At 29.0% G+C, this 17,827-nt stretch overlaps 1 protein-coding gene across 3 annotated transcripts; it reads left to right on the forward strand.

The window, feature by feature from the left end:
• Positions 1 to 6,573: 6,573 nt before the first annotated feature.
• LOC133672593 (RNA-binding protein L) lies at positions 6,574 to 10,231 on the forward strand. Of its 3 annotated transcripts, XM_062093044.1 has the most exons (10): positions 6,575 to 6,986; positions 7,307 to 7,369; positions 7,720 to 7,804; positions 7,913 to 7,984; positions 8,200 to 8,275; positions 8,516 to 8,567; positions 9,018 to 9,109; positions 9,212 to 9,281; positions 9,775 to 9,860; positions 9,986 to 10,231. In XM_062093044.1, the coding sequence occupies exons 1-10, from the start codon at positions 6,651 to 6,653 to the stop codon at positions 10,026 to 10,028; spliced, it is 975 nt and encodes a 324-aa protein (XP_061949028.1). In that variant the 5' UTR covers positions 6,575 to 6,650; the 3' UTR covers positions 10,029 to 10,231. The 3 variants fall into 3 exon arrangements, with proteins under 3 accessions (XP_061949025.1, XP_061949027.1, XP_061949028.1); XM_062093041.1 differs by having other exon boundaries at positions 6,574 to 6,986; positions 9,018 to 9,281; XM_062093043.1 differs by having other exon boundaries at positions 6,574 to 6,986; positions 8,203 to 8,275; positions 9,018 to 9,281.
• The last annotated feature ends 7,596 nt before the right edge of the window (positions 10,232 to 17,827 follow it).

The following is a 17,827-nucleotide window of genomic DNA, read 5'->3' on the forward strand; positions in this document are numbered from 1 at the left end:
CTCCGCATGCTCCATAACTTTAACATGATCACTCAATTTCCTGTCAATTCTCATTTGATTGTTCTCCACATACTGAAAGCTTTATCCAATACCAGAGATTAGATGCTGATATTACATATACCTCGAGCTCTTCCAATCCAATAGGAGAATCCCACAAAACCATGATTGCATTTTCTCTAATCAATGTACTGATTCAAGTTCAAGCAGCATCGAAAAGCAATCCACTTATTTAGGTTAAAGATAGCTTTTTAGGGTACAATTATGGATGTGGTCCTCTTTATCATTACAAAACAATCCCCACACTATTTCCTAGTATAAGCTTTTGTTCTCAGTCAAGTTTTGTCCTGGACATTTACTAAGTGCAGTGCCACTAAGCTTTTTATATATACGGCTTCAATCTTTATGTTTTCCTTTTCCCTCTTCTTTACAGCTCGAGCTTTCAATGCTATTTGACAACAGCTACAGCCTACATGTGCATTACTGCAACTTCTCATCATGTTTTGCCTTAAGACAGTGGACATGAATTCGGGACTGCACTTTTTTCCTTTCTCCATCAAATGTCCCCATTTGTTAACCGACCACAAATTCAAGCCTCATTTTCTTGCAAGACTCCTTTTTAATTGTGTTTTGCATAATTAGGAAAGGTAGGAGGAGGGGAAAGGTGTGATAGTGCGGGGATAGATGATCCTGTAACATGGAGGAAGGTGATCTTGGAATGAAAAGGGTGACGACGGGAAATCAGACTTTACGGTAGAATTCTATTTTTAACCATTGAAAGTTACCACATGCATCGCTAAGTGAGGTCTTTCACTTGTTGGCTGGCGCGTATACAATAATTTTTTCTAATTAAAAATATTATTTAATGATAAATTATTATATTATCCTCGTGCAAACCAACAATTAACCAAAAAAAAAAATAAAGGCAAAAGACTCTAATAACCTTGAACCTAACACGTTAAATTTCTTGAATTCAAGGGCATATTTGTAATTCAACTATATAAAGAACCAAAAATACCAATACACCCCTACCCAATATAATTGTTTCTTTTACTCTAGGGGTATTTATGTTATTTTACAGTCCATAAAAACACTGCATAAACATAAAAACCATCATATAATTTAATAATAACAAATAAATTATATAAAAATATAAAAATACTCTTGAATTAAATACATATTATTATTATTATTATTATTATTATTATTATTATTATTATTTTATTAAGAACATAAACATCATTCCAGAATAAACTAAAACTGCTCAGTGTGTTTCACTGTGCAAGTCTACAGTGAAATGTTGAGCAGCCTTCTTTTTTTTTTTTTTTGCTTTTTTGTTTTTTTTTTCTTTTTTTAAGTTGTTTTTTTATTTGTTTTTTTGTAATAAATATTTTTTTGTTTAATTTTTTTTTAATGTTAAATTTTTTTTATTTAGTTATCAAACTTTTATAACACGGGTTCAGGGTTTGACGGGTTAACCCCGATTTTTTTTTCTGGTTTTCCTTTTTTTTTAGCTTTTTTTTCTTTTTTAAGCTGTTTTTTTCTTTTTATTTTTTAATGAATATTTTTTTGTTTATTTTTTTGTTTAATTTTTTTTGTTAATATTAAATTTTTTTCTATTTAGTTATCAAACTTTCATAACACGGGTTCCGGGTTTAACGGGTTAACCCGAATTTTTTTTCTGGTTTTCTTTTTAATTAATTATTTTTTTTAGTGCAGTCCACAATGAAACGTTGAGCTGTCTTTTTTTTTTTTGCTTTTTGCTTTGTTTTTTTAAGTTTTTTTTCTTTATTTTTTTTAATGAATATTTTTTTTAATATTAATTTTTTTTCTATTTAGTTATCAAACTTTCATTACTTAGTGTTTCACTGTGCAAGTTCACAGTGAAACGCTGAGCAGTCTTCTTCTTTCTTTCTTTTTTGTTTTTTTTTAATTATTTTTTTTCCTTTTTTTTGTTTTTTATTTTTTGTTTTTCTGTCTTTATGCATTTTTTTTTGCTTTTTTCTTTGTGTATTTTTCTTTTAATGAATTTTTTTGTTTAATTTAGTTTATTAATGTTAATTTTTTTATTTAGTTATCAGATTTTCATAACACGGATCCCAGGTTTGACGGGTTAACCTGGTTTGATGAGTTAACCCAAATTTTTTTTTCTTTTTAATTAATAACATATACTAAAACTATTCAGTGTTTTACTGTATAGTCCACAGTGAAACACTAAGCTATTTTAAAAAAAAAAATCAAGTCCACAGTGAAACGCTGAGCAGTCTTCTTCTTTCTTTCTTTTTTGTTTTTTTTTTGTTTTTATTTTTTTTGTTTTTTTTGTTTTTATTTTTTTCTATGTCTTTATGCGTTTTTTTTTTTTTTTGCTCTTTTTGTGTATTTTTATTTTAATGAATTTTTTTGTTTAATTTAGTTTATTAATGTTATTTTTTTATTTAGTTATCAGATTTTCATAACACGGATCCTGGGTTTGACGGGTTAACCTGGTTTGACGAGTTAACCCGAATTTTTTTTTCTTTTTAATTAATAACATATACTAAAACTGTTCAGTGTTTCACTGTGCAGTTCACAGTGAAACGCTAAGCTTTTTTTTTGTTTTTAATTTTTTTTTGTTTTATTATTATTATTTGCTTTTTATGCCATTATGGGTTTTTTTTTTTGATTTTTTTCTTTGTGTTTTTTTCTTTTAATGAATTTTTTTTGTTTAGTTTAGTTTGTTAATGTTAATTTTTTTTTAGTTATCAGACTTTCATGACACAGATCCCGGGTTTAACGGGTTAACCTGATTTGACGAGTTATCCTGGAATTTCTCTTTGCTTTTTTTCAAGTTTGACGAGTTAACCCGGAATTTGTTTTTTGTTTTTTTTGTTTTTAATTATTTTTCTTTGTTTAGTTTAGTTTTTTAATGTTAGATTTCTTTCTATTTAATTATCAGACTTTCATGACACGTATCCCGGACTTGACGGGTTAACCCGTCAATTTTTTTTTCTATTTAGTTATCAAACTTTCATGACGCGAATCCCAGGTTTGACGGGTTAACCTGGTTTGAAGGGTTAACCCAGTTAATTCAGATTTTTTTTCTTTTTCTTTGTTGTAACCCAATTTTGGATTCACCAAGATTTTCTTTAATGTTATTTTATTTCTAGTATTCTTTATAAAAAACCAAAAAAATTAAGAAAAAGTTTAAAATTCAAAAAAAATATTTTGCTCGAGTCAACCGCATCTTTCCATAAAAACCGATTCCACCAGGTCAATACGGGTCAAACCATGTCGACCAGAGTAACCCAGACGTAATTCTCCTTTTTAGGGTTTAGAAATATTGATTATGTCCATTATTTCTTTTGGTAACCCAGACGTAATTCTTCTTTTTAGGGTTAAAACGTTATTTTTTAGATGAGTATCCTAACTTTTAGGGACCACGTCAATACGGCTCAAACCATGTCGACCAGGATAACCCAGACGTAATTCTCCTTTTTAGGGTTTAGAAATATTGATTATGTCCATTATTTTTTTTGGTAACCTAGACGTAATTCTCCTTTTTAAGGTTAAAATGTCATTTTTTAGACGAGTATCCTAACTTTTAGGGACTGATGTCATTTTTAACGCGTCTCCTATTTTAGGGACCGACATTAACCATTTTAAAAAACAAATTACCAATAAGCCAAAAATATAATAGCATTTGAATCAAATAAAAAAACACACAAGTAAGGGTAACCTTTCTATTGAAAAGATGTTTTAAGGGTGGTGTCTACCTTCCCTTAATCATAACTAACCTCGTACCCGAATCTCTGGGACTAGTGTCTAATTTGAAATTTATAGTTCCTTCAAATTACTAGATAGCGACTCCAATAAAATCTTTATTCCTCCAATTGAGAAAAAACCTTTTTTGTTAAATAAACAAAAAAAGTGGGAGCTATCGCCCGACGTCGTGTATCGACATTCTTCATTAGTTTTTTTCTTCCTGTTGGTTTTTTTTCTTTGTTTTTTTAATTAATCTATTTAATTATCATACTTTTATGACACGATCTTGCAGCCAAACCTACATTCAAGACTCTTGGGTCCGATGTTGTAACCAGACTCACTTAAACTTGAGTCATGTAAGTTTAATATTATTATTAATATTATAAATATTACTCTTGGGTCAAGCGTTGCAGCTAAACCAAAGGCTCTTTGGCATATCTTTGCAGAAAGACCCAACACTCTTAGATCTTAGCCTTTTTTATATTTTTTATGGAAGAAAAAAAATTTAACCTTTGGTGTGTGCCTTTTTTTTTACCTCTTTTCCTTTTTAAGCCTTTTACTGTGGATTACACAATACAGTTCACTGTGAAAAAGCTGATGCCTTTAGTTTTTTTTTGTCTTTTTTTAATTTAGTTTCTTAATATTGAATTTTTTCTATTTAATTATCAGACTTTCATGACATGGATCCCAGGTTTGATGGATTAACCCAGTTTATTTAGATTTTTTTCTTTTTCTTCATTAGTTTTTTTCTTCCTGTAGGTTTTTTTTTCTCTTTGCTTTTTCCTTTTTAATTAATCTTTTTTTTTTTAATTTATTTCATTAATAATAAATCATTTTTCTATTTAGTTATCACACTTTCCAGGTTTGATGGGTTAACCTGATTTGGCGGGTTAACCAAGTTGATTCAGATTTTTTTTTTCCTTATTAGTTTTATTCTTCCGATTTTATCTTTTAATATTGTATACAGTCCACAGTGAAAAGACTAAGGCCTTTAGTTTTTTTTTTTGCTTTTTTTATGCCTTTCACTGTTCATGACACGGATCTCAGGTTTAACGGGTTAACCCAGTTAATTTAGATTTTTTTTCTTTTTCTTCATTAGTTTTTTTCTTCTTATAAGTTTTTTTTCTTTTATTGTTTCTTTTTATTTAATTTAGTTCATCAATATTAAATTTTTTTCTATTTAGTTATCAACTGATACTTTTAGTTTTTCTTTTTGTTTTTTTTTGCTGTTTTTATGCTTTTAACTGTGGACTGCACACTGTAGTTCACAGTGAAAAGGTTGATGTCTTTTTGTTTGTTTTTCTCTTTTTAATTAATTTTTTTCGTTTAATTTAGTTTGTTAATGTTCAATTTTTTTTTCTATTGATTTATCAAATTTTCATGACACGGATCCCGGGTTTGACGGGTTAGCCCAGTTAATTTTGTGTTAATTCGTTAATTTTTTTCTCCTATTTAGTCATCAAACTTTCATGATATGAATCCAAAGTTTGACGGGTTAACCTGGTTTGAAGGGTTAATCCAGTTAATTTTCAGATTTTTTTTTCTTCATTAATTTTTTTCTTCCTTTTGTTTTTTTTTTCTTTTTAATTAATATATTTAATTATCATACTTTTATGACATGACCTTACAACTAGACTCACATCCAAGACTATTGGGTCTGGTATTGCAGTCAAACCCACTTAAACTTGGGTCATGCAAGTTTAATATTATTATTAATATTATAAATATTAGTATTGGGTCAGGCGTTGCAGTCACACCCAGGACTCGTGGGTATAACTTTGCAAAAAGACCTAATACTTTTAGATCTTAATTTTTTTTTGATATTTTTATGCAAAAACTATTGACCTGCGGTATTACGCGGGTCATGTAACTAGTACTAAATATAAACATAGTAAAATCTCCACCCGGCTTAGAATATTTGTTACACAAGGGTATTTTTGTAATTCAACTATATAAAGAACAAAAATACCAATATATCCCTACTCAATAATATAATTGTTTTTTTTTACTCTAGGAGTATTTATGTTATTTTACCGTCCATAAAAATCCCAGAAATATAAAAACTATCACATAATTTAATAATGATGAATAAATTATATAAAAATATAAAAATACTCCTGAATTAAATACATTTAATTTTGTTTTTATTAAGAACATAAACATCATTCCACTATTATACTAAATATAATCACAGTAAAAGACTAAAATCTCCACCCGGTTTGGAATATTTGTTATATAAATTATAAAGAAAGATTCGCCAATCTCAATGTAGATTGCGTAAACATCTTTCCATTATTTCGCTTTCACGTATAGTACTTAACCATCAATTATGGATTTTTTTAATCAATATTTTTTTTGAAATAAATATTTAATTAAATGCCAGTTTTTTCATCAAAATCAAACATATTTTTATTTTTTATATAATAGTTTAACATATTTGTTAAATATATAAAAATATATTCATGATATTAAAAATAAAATATTTATAGTAAATAAAAAAATCATAAAATAAATATTGATTGAATTTAATTTAACTTTAAATCTAAATTTTAACTCTATTTAATAAGAAGTTAAAACAACTCCACCGTCAACCCATTTCTTTTAATATAAATAAAAAATTATTTTATAAGAACTACATGTTTTTTTTTATAATATTATATAATGTTTATGCTATGCTGACAACATTATTTATAAGAAGTATAAATTTTAAATATTGTTTATGTTATTTTATAATGTTATGCTTTGTTGACAATGTGAACAGAGAATAATAAACTACAATATTTGTTTTTGATAATGAAAATTCCTATGAAATGGGCCGAGTCCCCAACTTGGTCCAGTCACATAAACTCCACAGTTGAAAAATTCGAGAACCCAAAAACATCGAAGGGCTCACTCTCTCTCTCTCCCACGCAATGGAGGAAAACATGGCCGCATACTACCCGCCACCACCACCACCACCACCGGGTCACTACCCAACCTACTACCAACCGCAACCTCCGCCACCAACGGTGGCACCTATTCCACCTCCACCTCCTCATCACCTCCCTTACATACCTCATCCGCAACCGCCACCGGCACCTTTCGTATCCTACGTCAGTGTTCCTGCTTATGTCCCACATGATCAGGTTCGTACTCTCTTTGTTGCTGGCCTTCCTGATGACATCAAGCCCCGCGAAATGTACAATTTATTCCGCGAGTTCCCTGGCTACGAATCTTCTCATCTCCGTACCCCTTCTCAAAATTCTCAGGTACTTACTATTTTTTTTAAATTAGAATTTGAGATTAGGAAATTAATTATTTTTCCTTTAATTAGGGTTTTTCTAATTAGCGAGGTCAAAATCCTTCTCGGTGATGAATAAGTGGGAGTTTTTTCTTATATAATTGCACGTGTTTACGAGGTTGTAAGAGAAATTAGGTTAAATAAAAAACAAGAATGTTTTCCATGAAATTAGGTTATGAGCTGAATATGCGTGATTAAAGGCTTAGAATTAGGACAGCTGATATCTTATTCACTCTGTACATGATCTCTGTTGAGTTGCTTTATTCTGATGTGTTGTGATTGTTGCAGCCATTTGCCTTTGCTACATTCACTGACCAGCCGTCCGCGGTTGCAGCCATGCATGCTCTGAATGTATGAACATCTTGCCTTGATCCTGTAAAACGCGCTGCATTTTTTTAGGGTTTGTTTTGCATGAAAGTTAAGTTCTGTCCTAGTCAGGAATTATGCAGGATCTTATATTTTTTACAAGGATTGTATATTCCTTCTGTGGTTTGAAGCAATTCCAATTTCATTTTTCAAGCATCCAGTTAATGGCGAGCGCCCCCCCCCACACACACACACACACACACACCACACACACACACACAGACAGAGAGGGTTATTTTGATGCATTAGGATCATACTTGGATTAATTGCAATGCTGTTTATGCGAGCTATGCTAGCAATAACTGTTAATTCTTGGTTCTGAAACTTGGTTGCAGGGGATGGTTTTCGATCTTGAAAAGGGATCTACCCTATATATTGATCTAGCAAAATCTAATTCTAGATCTAAGCGCTCAAGAACAGGTCTAAATCTAATGCTTGCATATTATTATGGCTTCAAATTCCTTGTTACTTTCTTTTCCTATTTTGAACTTACTAAACTTCATATATATACTTGATTTTGAGGATTAGATGATGAATGGTCCAGTTTGGATAAAAAGGCTAGGGTTTCCTCTGGATTCTCGATGGGCACTCCTGATTCAGGTAAGACCATTGTCTAAAATTGATAATATCATTTGGACTCTTCTCCATGGGAGCTCCTTGTTAGCACACTTTCTCTGTGTTTATTTTATGGATTGTGTACTCACTGTTATTTAGCTTTGTGGTTTCCTTGGCATATAAATTAATTGCTTAGTCACATGGAGGACACATTCTTCTAAAAGCTCACATTGCACATGTTTTGCACGCTTGGACACTAGCAGGTTTTGGCAGCGTTCACTTGCCTGGAATGGCTAATTCTGCTTTCAACACGATTGGTTTTCCATCTGCACAAAGGTCATTTGCACTTCTTGAGCACATCTTTATTACTTGGAGTAACTACAGGCTACGTTTAGCTCAACTAGCACTTGTTTTAACTTGAAGTGATTCCTTCTAGCTGAAAGATAAGGGCTTAGCACAAGCAGTTACTGCATGCCCTGTTTTCTGATGTTAAAGTACAGGGACCATCTTTGATTAATTCTTCATCTATTCATGATTGTGTAATCAATTTTCTTTTTGTGTTTCTCAATTATTCAGTCCTGGAAGCATCGATGACAGATCTAGAAATGAGTCAAAAGCAGGAAGAATGGTTAGATTACTTTTCACTTCTTTTGTTTTTATGTCACAATATCAGTTCTGTAAGTTCCATACGTTTCTTTGTCATCTCAATTATTTCACCTTGAATTAGAATTACTGTTTTGTACTAAAACAATTTGTTATCCATGTTATCATTTTTTTATTGTTTGGAAAATCATTTATTTCTAGATTTGAATATTTTGTAATTCTTTTGAGCATATGCCCCCCCACTTAGTTCATAAGTAGTTCTTGCAAGTAATAGTTGCTAGAATTTTTACTGTAGAGAAACAGGACATTCAAATGCACTCATATTATGCTGTACTCCTGCAAGAATCTTTGCACATCTTTTATATTATTATGGGCATTTATTGCTGGATGGTTTGCTTTCACATCAAAATAACAGAATGTGATCTGCACATGAGCATATATTCTGAGGATGATAAACTAATGTTCCTACTGACAGAATAATTCTTCAGCACCTCCATGCCCAACACTTTTTGTGGCTAATCTGGGACAAAATTGTACAGAGGAGGAGCTAATTCAAGTATTCTCAAGGCAAGGAAGCAATAGTCGTTCCAGGTGTAATGTTCTGTTGATTCTTTTTTCTATAAAAAAATATTATGCTGCTGATTCTTTTTTCCCTACTCTTTCTGTCAGATGCCCTGGATTTCTGAAATTGAAGATGCAGAGCACATATGGGGCTCCAGTCGCATTTGTTGATTTCCAGGTTCTTGATTGCTGTCTAGCTCTTTTTCACTGTCTCCTCCCATTCTTCTTTCTTTCTCTGTTTCTATTCTTTTAAAACAACCCAACTAGAGAAATTAAGGAACTTTCTTTTGAAGAAGGAAAGTGGAATAATTGAATGAATTTCCTTGTAGTTTGTAAGAGAGGTAGGTTTGGTTTTAAGGTAAAGAATAGTTTTGGGATTCATGTTTATCATAATGAATTTTTGTTGCGTTTTGCTAAGGATTTGGATTGTTTGCTTACTCCATGGCATTTGAAGATGCAGAATCTTCATTTTGCTTTATTTATTAACTTGATTTTACAATCTGTCCCATGCACCAAATTTGATGGGTTGTAAACTAGTGAAGCTTCAATTTATTGGAAATGTCAATATCACAATTTTCTTATTTCTTGGATATATTATGAGTCCGGAATTTTAATTATAAGTTACTTTATCTAGTCTGATCTTTAATTTAAGAATGCTATCACTTTTGCAGGATACTGCCAGCTCAACTGGGGCACTAAATCATCTGCAAGGCACCGTTCTCTATTCATCAGTTGCTGGCGAGGGCTTGCGGTTGGAGTATCCTTTATAAATTCTTTTACGCAACTGTAGTTGTTTTTGTTGTTGTTGTTGAAGCATGTAATGTGGTTAGAAGTTTAAAACTTCTTGTTGTTATTGTTGTTTTGGCTTAATGAGAAATCTAGATATGCAAAATCACGCATGGGAATGCGGAGGAAACCAAGGTAATTAATTATGTAGAAGTGAGCAAACGCGCATCATTCATTCGGATGCACATTTTACAAGGGTTTTGTACCCAAAAGATGCTTGTAATGTGGTTAGAAGTTTAGAACTATTTATAGAATCAGAATTTCCTTTGCTAAATCGTAACAATCTGTAGTTTAGATCATTTTCACAATGGGAAATAAATCTTATTTGATTCTCATACACAATGCTGTTTATTTTATTTTATATTATATTTCAGTATGAAGTGATGAGAATTGGTTACTCCAATTGTCAAAATATGATGGTATTATTCTTAAATTTAGCATCGCAAGGCTTAGTTTGATTGATGGAAAGGAATGTTAATGGAAGAAATAACGTGGTTTGTTTTTTTCTTGCGATGAATTGTATGTTGTGCCCAGTATTCTGTTCATAGTTTAAGCTTGGGAATTTTGATTTGAAAAATTCTGCAAGGATAGGTACACGAGGTTTTATGAGAAAGAATGGTCCTTTCCTACCATTAACATCTTAATTCACAGACGTAATACTTTTTCTTTCTTAACAGATAGAAAAGAAAAGAAAAGAAAATCTTTGGGGTTCAGGAGCAGCACATTTCTCATCATTCTAGCTGTTTGCAGACTGCTTTGAGAATGGTTGAGCTGTGCCCCAGTTGTCAGATATTTGTATTAATGCGTTTTTATGTGGCAATGCGATTCTTAAATTAATGCTAATTAATGTTTTTTTAGGTGGATGTCAAAAATAAAAAATTAGTTTTGAAAAAAATATATTTTTAACTAAAAAGTATTTTTGCTAAATCTCATTGAATTACTAAACAAAAAGGGGACACAATTTAGGGGTGTTCAAAATATTTGCATTATCTAATTTGATTTAATTTGTTAAAGTTAGATAATAAAAATAATATAGTGAATAACAAAATCTAAGAAATAGGTATGATGAGTTAGACGGTGAATCAAGTTTTTTGAAACCTGGTTATTCCTAGTGAGTGCAAGATATAAAAATTATATCTGATATTAAGAATGCTGTGACACTTATTGTCTATGCAATATGATCCTATAAAAATTAATAATATAAATTCAATTAGTGAATATTTATAATATTCATACAAAATTTAACTTGATTTGATATATCAAAGTTAAAAATAATAAATTGAATGAGTTAGAATTATAATTTATAAAATATTATAAATTTAGAAATATTTAGGAGTGATTGCGATTGCTTTTCAAAATGTTTTTTCAGAAATGCATCAAAATAATATATTTTTTATTTTTTAAAAATTATTTTTGACATCAATATATTAAAATAATAAAAACATAAAAAAATATTAATTTTAAATAAAAAAAATTTAAATTTTTTCAAAAATATATAATTATAATTATAGACACGAATCCAACCTAACTATATCCAACAACTCCCTTAACCAACCTGCCAAAATTTTCGTTTCTAGTTTGGAACCAATTGAATCTTAGGTTAAGTGCAAAAGGGGGTCTCGATTGTCTATTCCAGACAGTAAGATTTGATTTTGGGTCAGTCGGGAGTCGGGACTGATTAAGAAAGAAGACATTGAATGGAGACAGCTCTATGAAATTACTCGTGTGTTCTTTTTCTTTGAAAGCAATTTCTTCCCATGACTAACCAAGTCTTCTTTCTCTGCACATAGTCAGCAGTAAAATCTCAAGTTATACAGTATATATATTTACGAACAATGCTAATTCTAAAAAAAAAAAACCTCAAATTATTTTCTTATTTTGATTCCATGAAAAGAGTTTTCATCATTTTTTATTTATTTTCTGGGAGTATTTTTGAGAGAAAAAAAAAGAGTATTTTGCTCCATAACACCCATGATGATTTTGAAAAAAATAAATATATTTTTTAAATTAATTATTTTTAATGTTTTCAATTGTTTTAATATATTATATTAAAAAAAAATAAAAAAAATATAATAACTATCAATAAATGGTGATATTTAGTCATGCCAATCTCCACCTAAATTTTGACTTTTTGAGCTCAATAATTGCACGGCCGGCAACATTTACATCACGATCCAAATATATGCTCTTTTCTTTTTGGCGTTGATGCCAGGATTTTTTTCTCTTAACTAACTTGTTGACTTGTTCTAGTCAGGCACAGGCACAGGCACAGGATCTCACGTATATTAACCACAAAGTAAATATTTCGATTTCCATGTGCTATCATCATCAGGTGCATTGCTGATACATGCATCCTCTGGACCGTTCCAGCAAATCTAGACCGCACACGTACCCAATACTTTCCTTCTTGTAGAAAGCCAAAAGTTATGACCTTGAAAAAAGTCAAATTGCACTCTTGCAAGGTCACCCATAACAGGGTTTCTTTCCACGCGTAATTATTGGAAATGATTTTTTTATATTAAAAGTTTTTATCTGCTAAATTTTTATATGAATTGATAATCTTGATAGGCACAGGAATTTTCAAAGATTGTGTTTATTTTATCTCGCTAGACTATATTAAAATTTATTATATAAATACTAGATAAATTTTTTTAAATAAACAAATATTAAAAAATATTCAAGATTTATATAAAATTTTTTTAATTTGAAAAAATATTAAAAAGTATTTTTTAATTTTTTTATAGCAACTCATTAAAACGATGTTAAAATATTAAAAAAATTAATTTAAAGCCAAGATAAATATAAAGTTGTTCAAAAAATTTTTTAAACCACAAAAAACATGCTTATTTGTAGTAATTTCTCTAATTGATCTGCTACGAGTTTTTAAAATTAAATGTAAGATATTTTTCAAAGTATTTTTTTTTGAAAATATATTATAATGAAATTTTTAGTTTTTTTATTTTTAATATTATCATATTAAAATTATAATAAAATACTAAAAAAATATCATACGATAAGAATAGAAGATGTTTCAAACACCCCTTAATTTGCAAACAAACTAACCATGGCCTTTCTTGCTTTGGACACATGGTGTGGGCTCCCAGGGCTAGAAGCCTAGAGGGGTAGTAATTAACTACTCCATGCGCCTATATATATAATTTAAGCTTCCTTTATATGTTAATGATGTGGTTGATCTTTTTTTGCATTGACGACAAGATTTGGTTGCCGCTAGTATATTCTCCCATGCTCCACGGGTCAAAATATTCTCTTTTTAAACATATAAAAATATGAATAGGATGAAGATTTTTTTTTCAGCAGAGTGATTTTGAAATCTATTAACTCTTTTATATATATATAACGAGGTTGAGTTTTGAATTAAACTATATGGAAATTGATTTAAATGAATCATTAAATTTAATAAATTAAAAATAATTTAGATGACCACTAAAATTATGATATATTTTTTTTAAAATTTATTTTAAGACAACAATTGTTTTTTAAAAATATTGAGACGATGCTAACTTAGATCTGCCTAAGTTAGTGTACGATCTAGATTATGAATTTTAATGAGTTTAATAATTTTATAGTTTTATAAAATATTTTTATTTAATTTTATGATAAAATTAGATGCTTGCAAAATCGAGCATCAATACTAAAAAAAAAATTATTTGAGATTGTTATAACCCTATATAAAGTAGGAAAATTTTAAATCATGAATTCAGTTTCCCAACCAACTCAATATTGAACAAGGGTGAAATAAAAAAACAATTAGAAAAATTAAAAGAACAAAAACTAAAAAAATAATTATCAGGTTTGATGGGTAACTGGCTAAACCCTTGAATCGAGTAACCCAGGTCAACACGTCAAACCCGCAAATCGGGTAATGGATTGGGATTAATAACTTGTTTTTTTTCTAAACTATTGTTTATTTAGCTATGTGATAAAAAAATAGACAATCGCAAAATCGAACGTCAAATCAATACTGAGATTTTTTTTAGATTATGATAACTTCATAGAAAGCAAAACAAAATAAATTATGAAACTCAATTTTCAATCAGCTCAATGTCAAAGGATGAAATAAAAAATGAATTAAAGAAAAAAAAGAAAAGTTAAACTCGTCAAACCCGTCAATAGGCCCGTGGATTTTCTGAAATTTAATAACATGTTTTTTTTCTAAAAATATTTTTTAACTATATGAAAAAAAAGAAATAGACAATCACATAATTGAGTTCAATTAGATAAAAAAAGGTACCCTGTTAAACCGCGGCAACCAGGGTTACTTCACCGAACTCGCAAACCGAGTCAGTGACTCCAAAAAATTTTATAACCTAGTTTTTTTCAAAATTATTTTTTATTTAACTACATGTTTTTTTAAAAATAGACTATACTGCGATGTTGATATATTTTTTTGATACCACGATAACCATATAAAAGTCACCATATAAAAGTCAAATTAAAATAAATTATCAAATTTAAATCCCATAAACACATCATATAAGGTAAAAATGCAAAAAAAAAAAAACATTGTGAATTACTATTATAATCCATAGTATTAATGGGTGTGGAGAAATAATGTTTTTATTTTTTATTTAACTATTTTGTTTTTAAATAGATCATACCGTGATGCTGAAATATTTTTCTAATATCAACTCGATGCTAAGATATGTTTTTGATACTGCAATAGCCATATAAAAGATAAATTAAAATAAATTATCAACTCCAAATCCCCAACACATCATATAAGGACTAAATTAAAAAAAAATCAATAACCAAAGAAAAAAAGAGAGGTCAAAATGAAAAGAAATAAAAATAAAAACAACACTATAAATTGCTTTTGTAATACAAAATACTATTGAGGGTGTGTTTTCTCACTCCTTTTAGCTTTATACTAGTTATGTGACATGCGCTCCACTGTGGGTCATTTATATTTATTTTTGAAAAAAAAATTATATATGTAGATTTTTTCAACTTATTTTTATAGTTCAAAAACTTTAATAAATCAAAAATTTTATGGACACATGTAAACAAATAAACTGAGAACTATGTATGCTAATAAATCAATAAAAAATCATTAACAACACCTAAAACTAAAACTTGAAAAATCAAGAGACAAATGTAAATCAAGATATATAATCTCACAAGACAAGACATTTACCCGATCATGTTTGCTAATAGAAGTAGACAAACATATTAAATTAATTGAATAAAATAAAAAGAAAAAAAATAATATTAAGACTATACATGTTAGAAATAGAAAGGGTATTAATGTAAGGCATCGTTTGTTTCACGGAAAGTAGTTTCCTGAAAATCATCTTTCAAACTTTCTTGTGTTTATTTACCATTGAGAAAATTGGTCAACGAAAAACACTTTCTAATCAAAGAAAAATTTGGCTTGGTTTTCAAGAAAGTATTTTCCTTTTATTTTGAACGGAAAACACTTTACAGAAGTTGTGAAAAAATTAGATATGTCATATTATTTATTGATTATATCAAATTTGGTTCTCAAACTTTTGATTATTATATATTTTATTTTGAATCTTTTTTTTTCAATTTCACCCCTTAGAATTTGATTTAATTTGATTTTTTATATTAACTTTTGGTCCTTATTTTTATGATTGTTATTTGCTTTTCTCTTATCATTTTTTTTATTGAAATTTTTTATCTATCAAATTTGGTCATCATTCTTTTTATTGTTACTTATTTTATTTAAAATAATTTATAAAATTGTTATTATTATTATTTTAATTTCATCATCTTTCAATTTTTTTATTTGTTAGATTTAATCTCCATTATTTTGATTGTTATTTATTTTATTTGAGATAATTTATGAAATTAATTTTTTTTTCAATTTTATTCTCATTTAATTTTTAATTTATAAGATTTTTTCTTCATTATTTTAATAAACTTGAAAAAAAACATTAATAAGTTATTTTCCATAACATAACCAAACACTGAAAAGTGTTTTGTAACTTATTTTTCATGACACTACCAAACATAAAAAAATAATTCACTTTTCAGGAATCTACTTTCCAAAATAAAACTACTTTCCAGCAAACAAACATGGCCTAAATATAATTAAATTTTTTTTAAAAAAATAAAAAAAAATATTAATTGAAATTAAAAAAATTAGGAAAAAAAGTGTCAGGTCAGCTCGCTTGACCCATTTCATCAGGGCCAAGGGCAAAACCGCACAACTGGGCTTTTTTTTATAAAAAAATTGCATTTGAGGCAGACGATATGTCATTCGTTCTATTTTTTTTTGAAAAAAAAATTAGACAATGTGCTGGTTGTTTTGCCTAGATTTTGGGCACTGTGGTGGTTAGAAAATCAGGCTCCAGGTTCTTTTAACCCAAACACTTATTTTTAACTTATTTTTGACCTAAAACACATATAAACACCTTAAAAACCAAGATAAACCTATCTACAGCCTTAAAAAAACCCAAAGAAACACCCAAAAAAATCTAACTCAACCCAAAACCAAAAAACAACTTGAGCCCATATTTGTTTTTTCACGAACTTTCAAGGAACAAAAACACTTAATATGAACTCCCCATATCAAATGGAACAATTTGACACAAATATCGTCTATTTTGGTGCTCTAAATTGGTGTCAATGACATGTTTTTCTTTCTATCACCGGAATCCGACGAACTCTCTGTCTTCTATCAATCAGGGACCATAAAAATAACAAAAATAAACTTTTGTATTAAAACTTATAGCAGACCACTCATGTTTTTCATTTTTTTTATTTCGATCCTCTATCTTTTAATCCTATTCTTTTATAAGAACTCAAAATCAATTGCTCTTTAATTAGGACTTCATCATAAAAAATAAAATTTGAGTATCAAACTAAAAAATACAAAATTTTACATAATTCATCCAAAGTAAAATATACAAGGAAAAACAGTGAAGATGACGTACAATTTTGCACAACACACCATTTAGATTATAGGTAATTATTCTCCGTCGCCTACCTCAGCTAGCTCCCCTATGATAGCTTTTTTGTTTTTTGTTTTTTTGTTTTTTTGCTTTTCATTTGTTTATTGTTTTCCCCAAGCTCCTCTAGTCGAGCCTTGCACGCTAATGTATTCAAAAGAAGAAGAAGCTAACATCAGAACAGTAGCCTGATGGATCATTTGGAGATCACCTTCAGATTGTTTCCAATTAAATTATTCTAAAAACCCATAATAATAATAATAATAATAATAATAAGATTGCTTCCAATTAAATTATTCTAAAAACCCATAATAATAATAATAATAATAATAATAAGATTGCTTCCAATTAAATTATTCTAAAAACCCATAATAATAATAATAAAAGGAAAGGAGGAAAAAAATGTTTCACAACAGACGGTACATGCCCTATCATGTCCGGCTATACAAACACAAGTGCTTGTATGGGAACATAATAATTTAGCACCATGTGTTCGTGCCAACTAGTTCACAGCTAAATGCCACCATGGGAGCATAGCCTTAATTTGCCCTTTTCTTGTGTTTTCTTCTCTCCCATCTCTATAATTCCCATTGCAACTATGATTAATTAACAAGCCACTCCATGATTAAAAATTAAATTATAATTGTTCATTAATTGGAGACACGACCTAACATTAGGACATGATCAATCCTGATATTTTTAATAAAAACTATAATTTATTTTGGTTTGAGTGCATTAATTTATATATGTACTTTAGCCAAAATAAATTATGGATCAATATGGGATCCTTTGGGAGGTATGCCTTACCATTGCTTTTTTAATGTCTCTAGTTTAAAATCCCTCTTCCAGGTATTTGTATAGTTTTGTAAACTACATAATGATCTTATTTTTAAAGCAGGAAATGTCCCTACTTTATATCCAATATAAATCTCGAGAGAAGCCACAGATTTACACACACATACACAAATGATTATAAACATATAAAATACATGGTATAAATATG

Source organism: Populus nigra, chromosome 14 (assembly GCF_951802175.1).
Source record: "Populus nigra chromosome 14, ddPopNigr1.1, whole genome shotgun sequence".
NCBI lineage: Eukaryota > Viridiplantae > Streptophyta > Magnoliopsida > Malpighiales > Salicaceae > Populus > Populus nigra.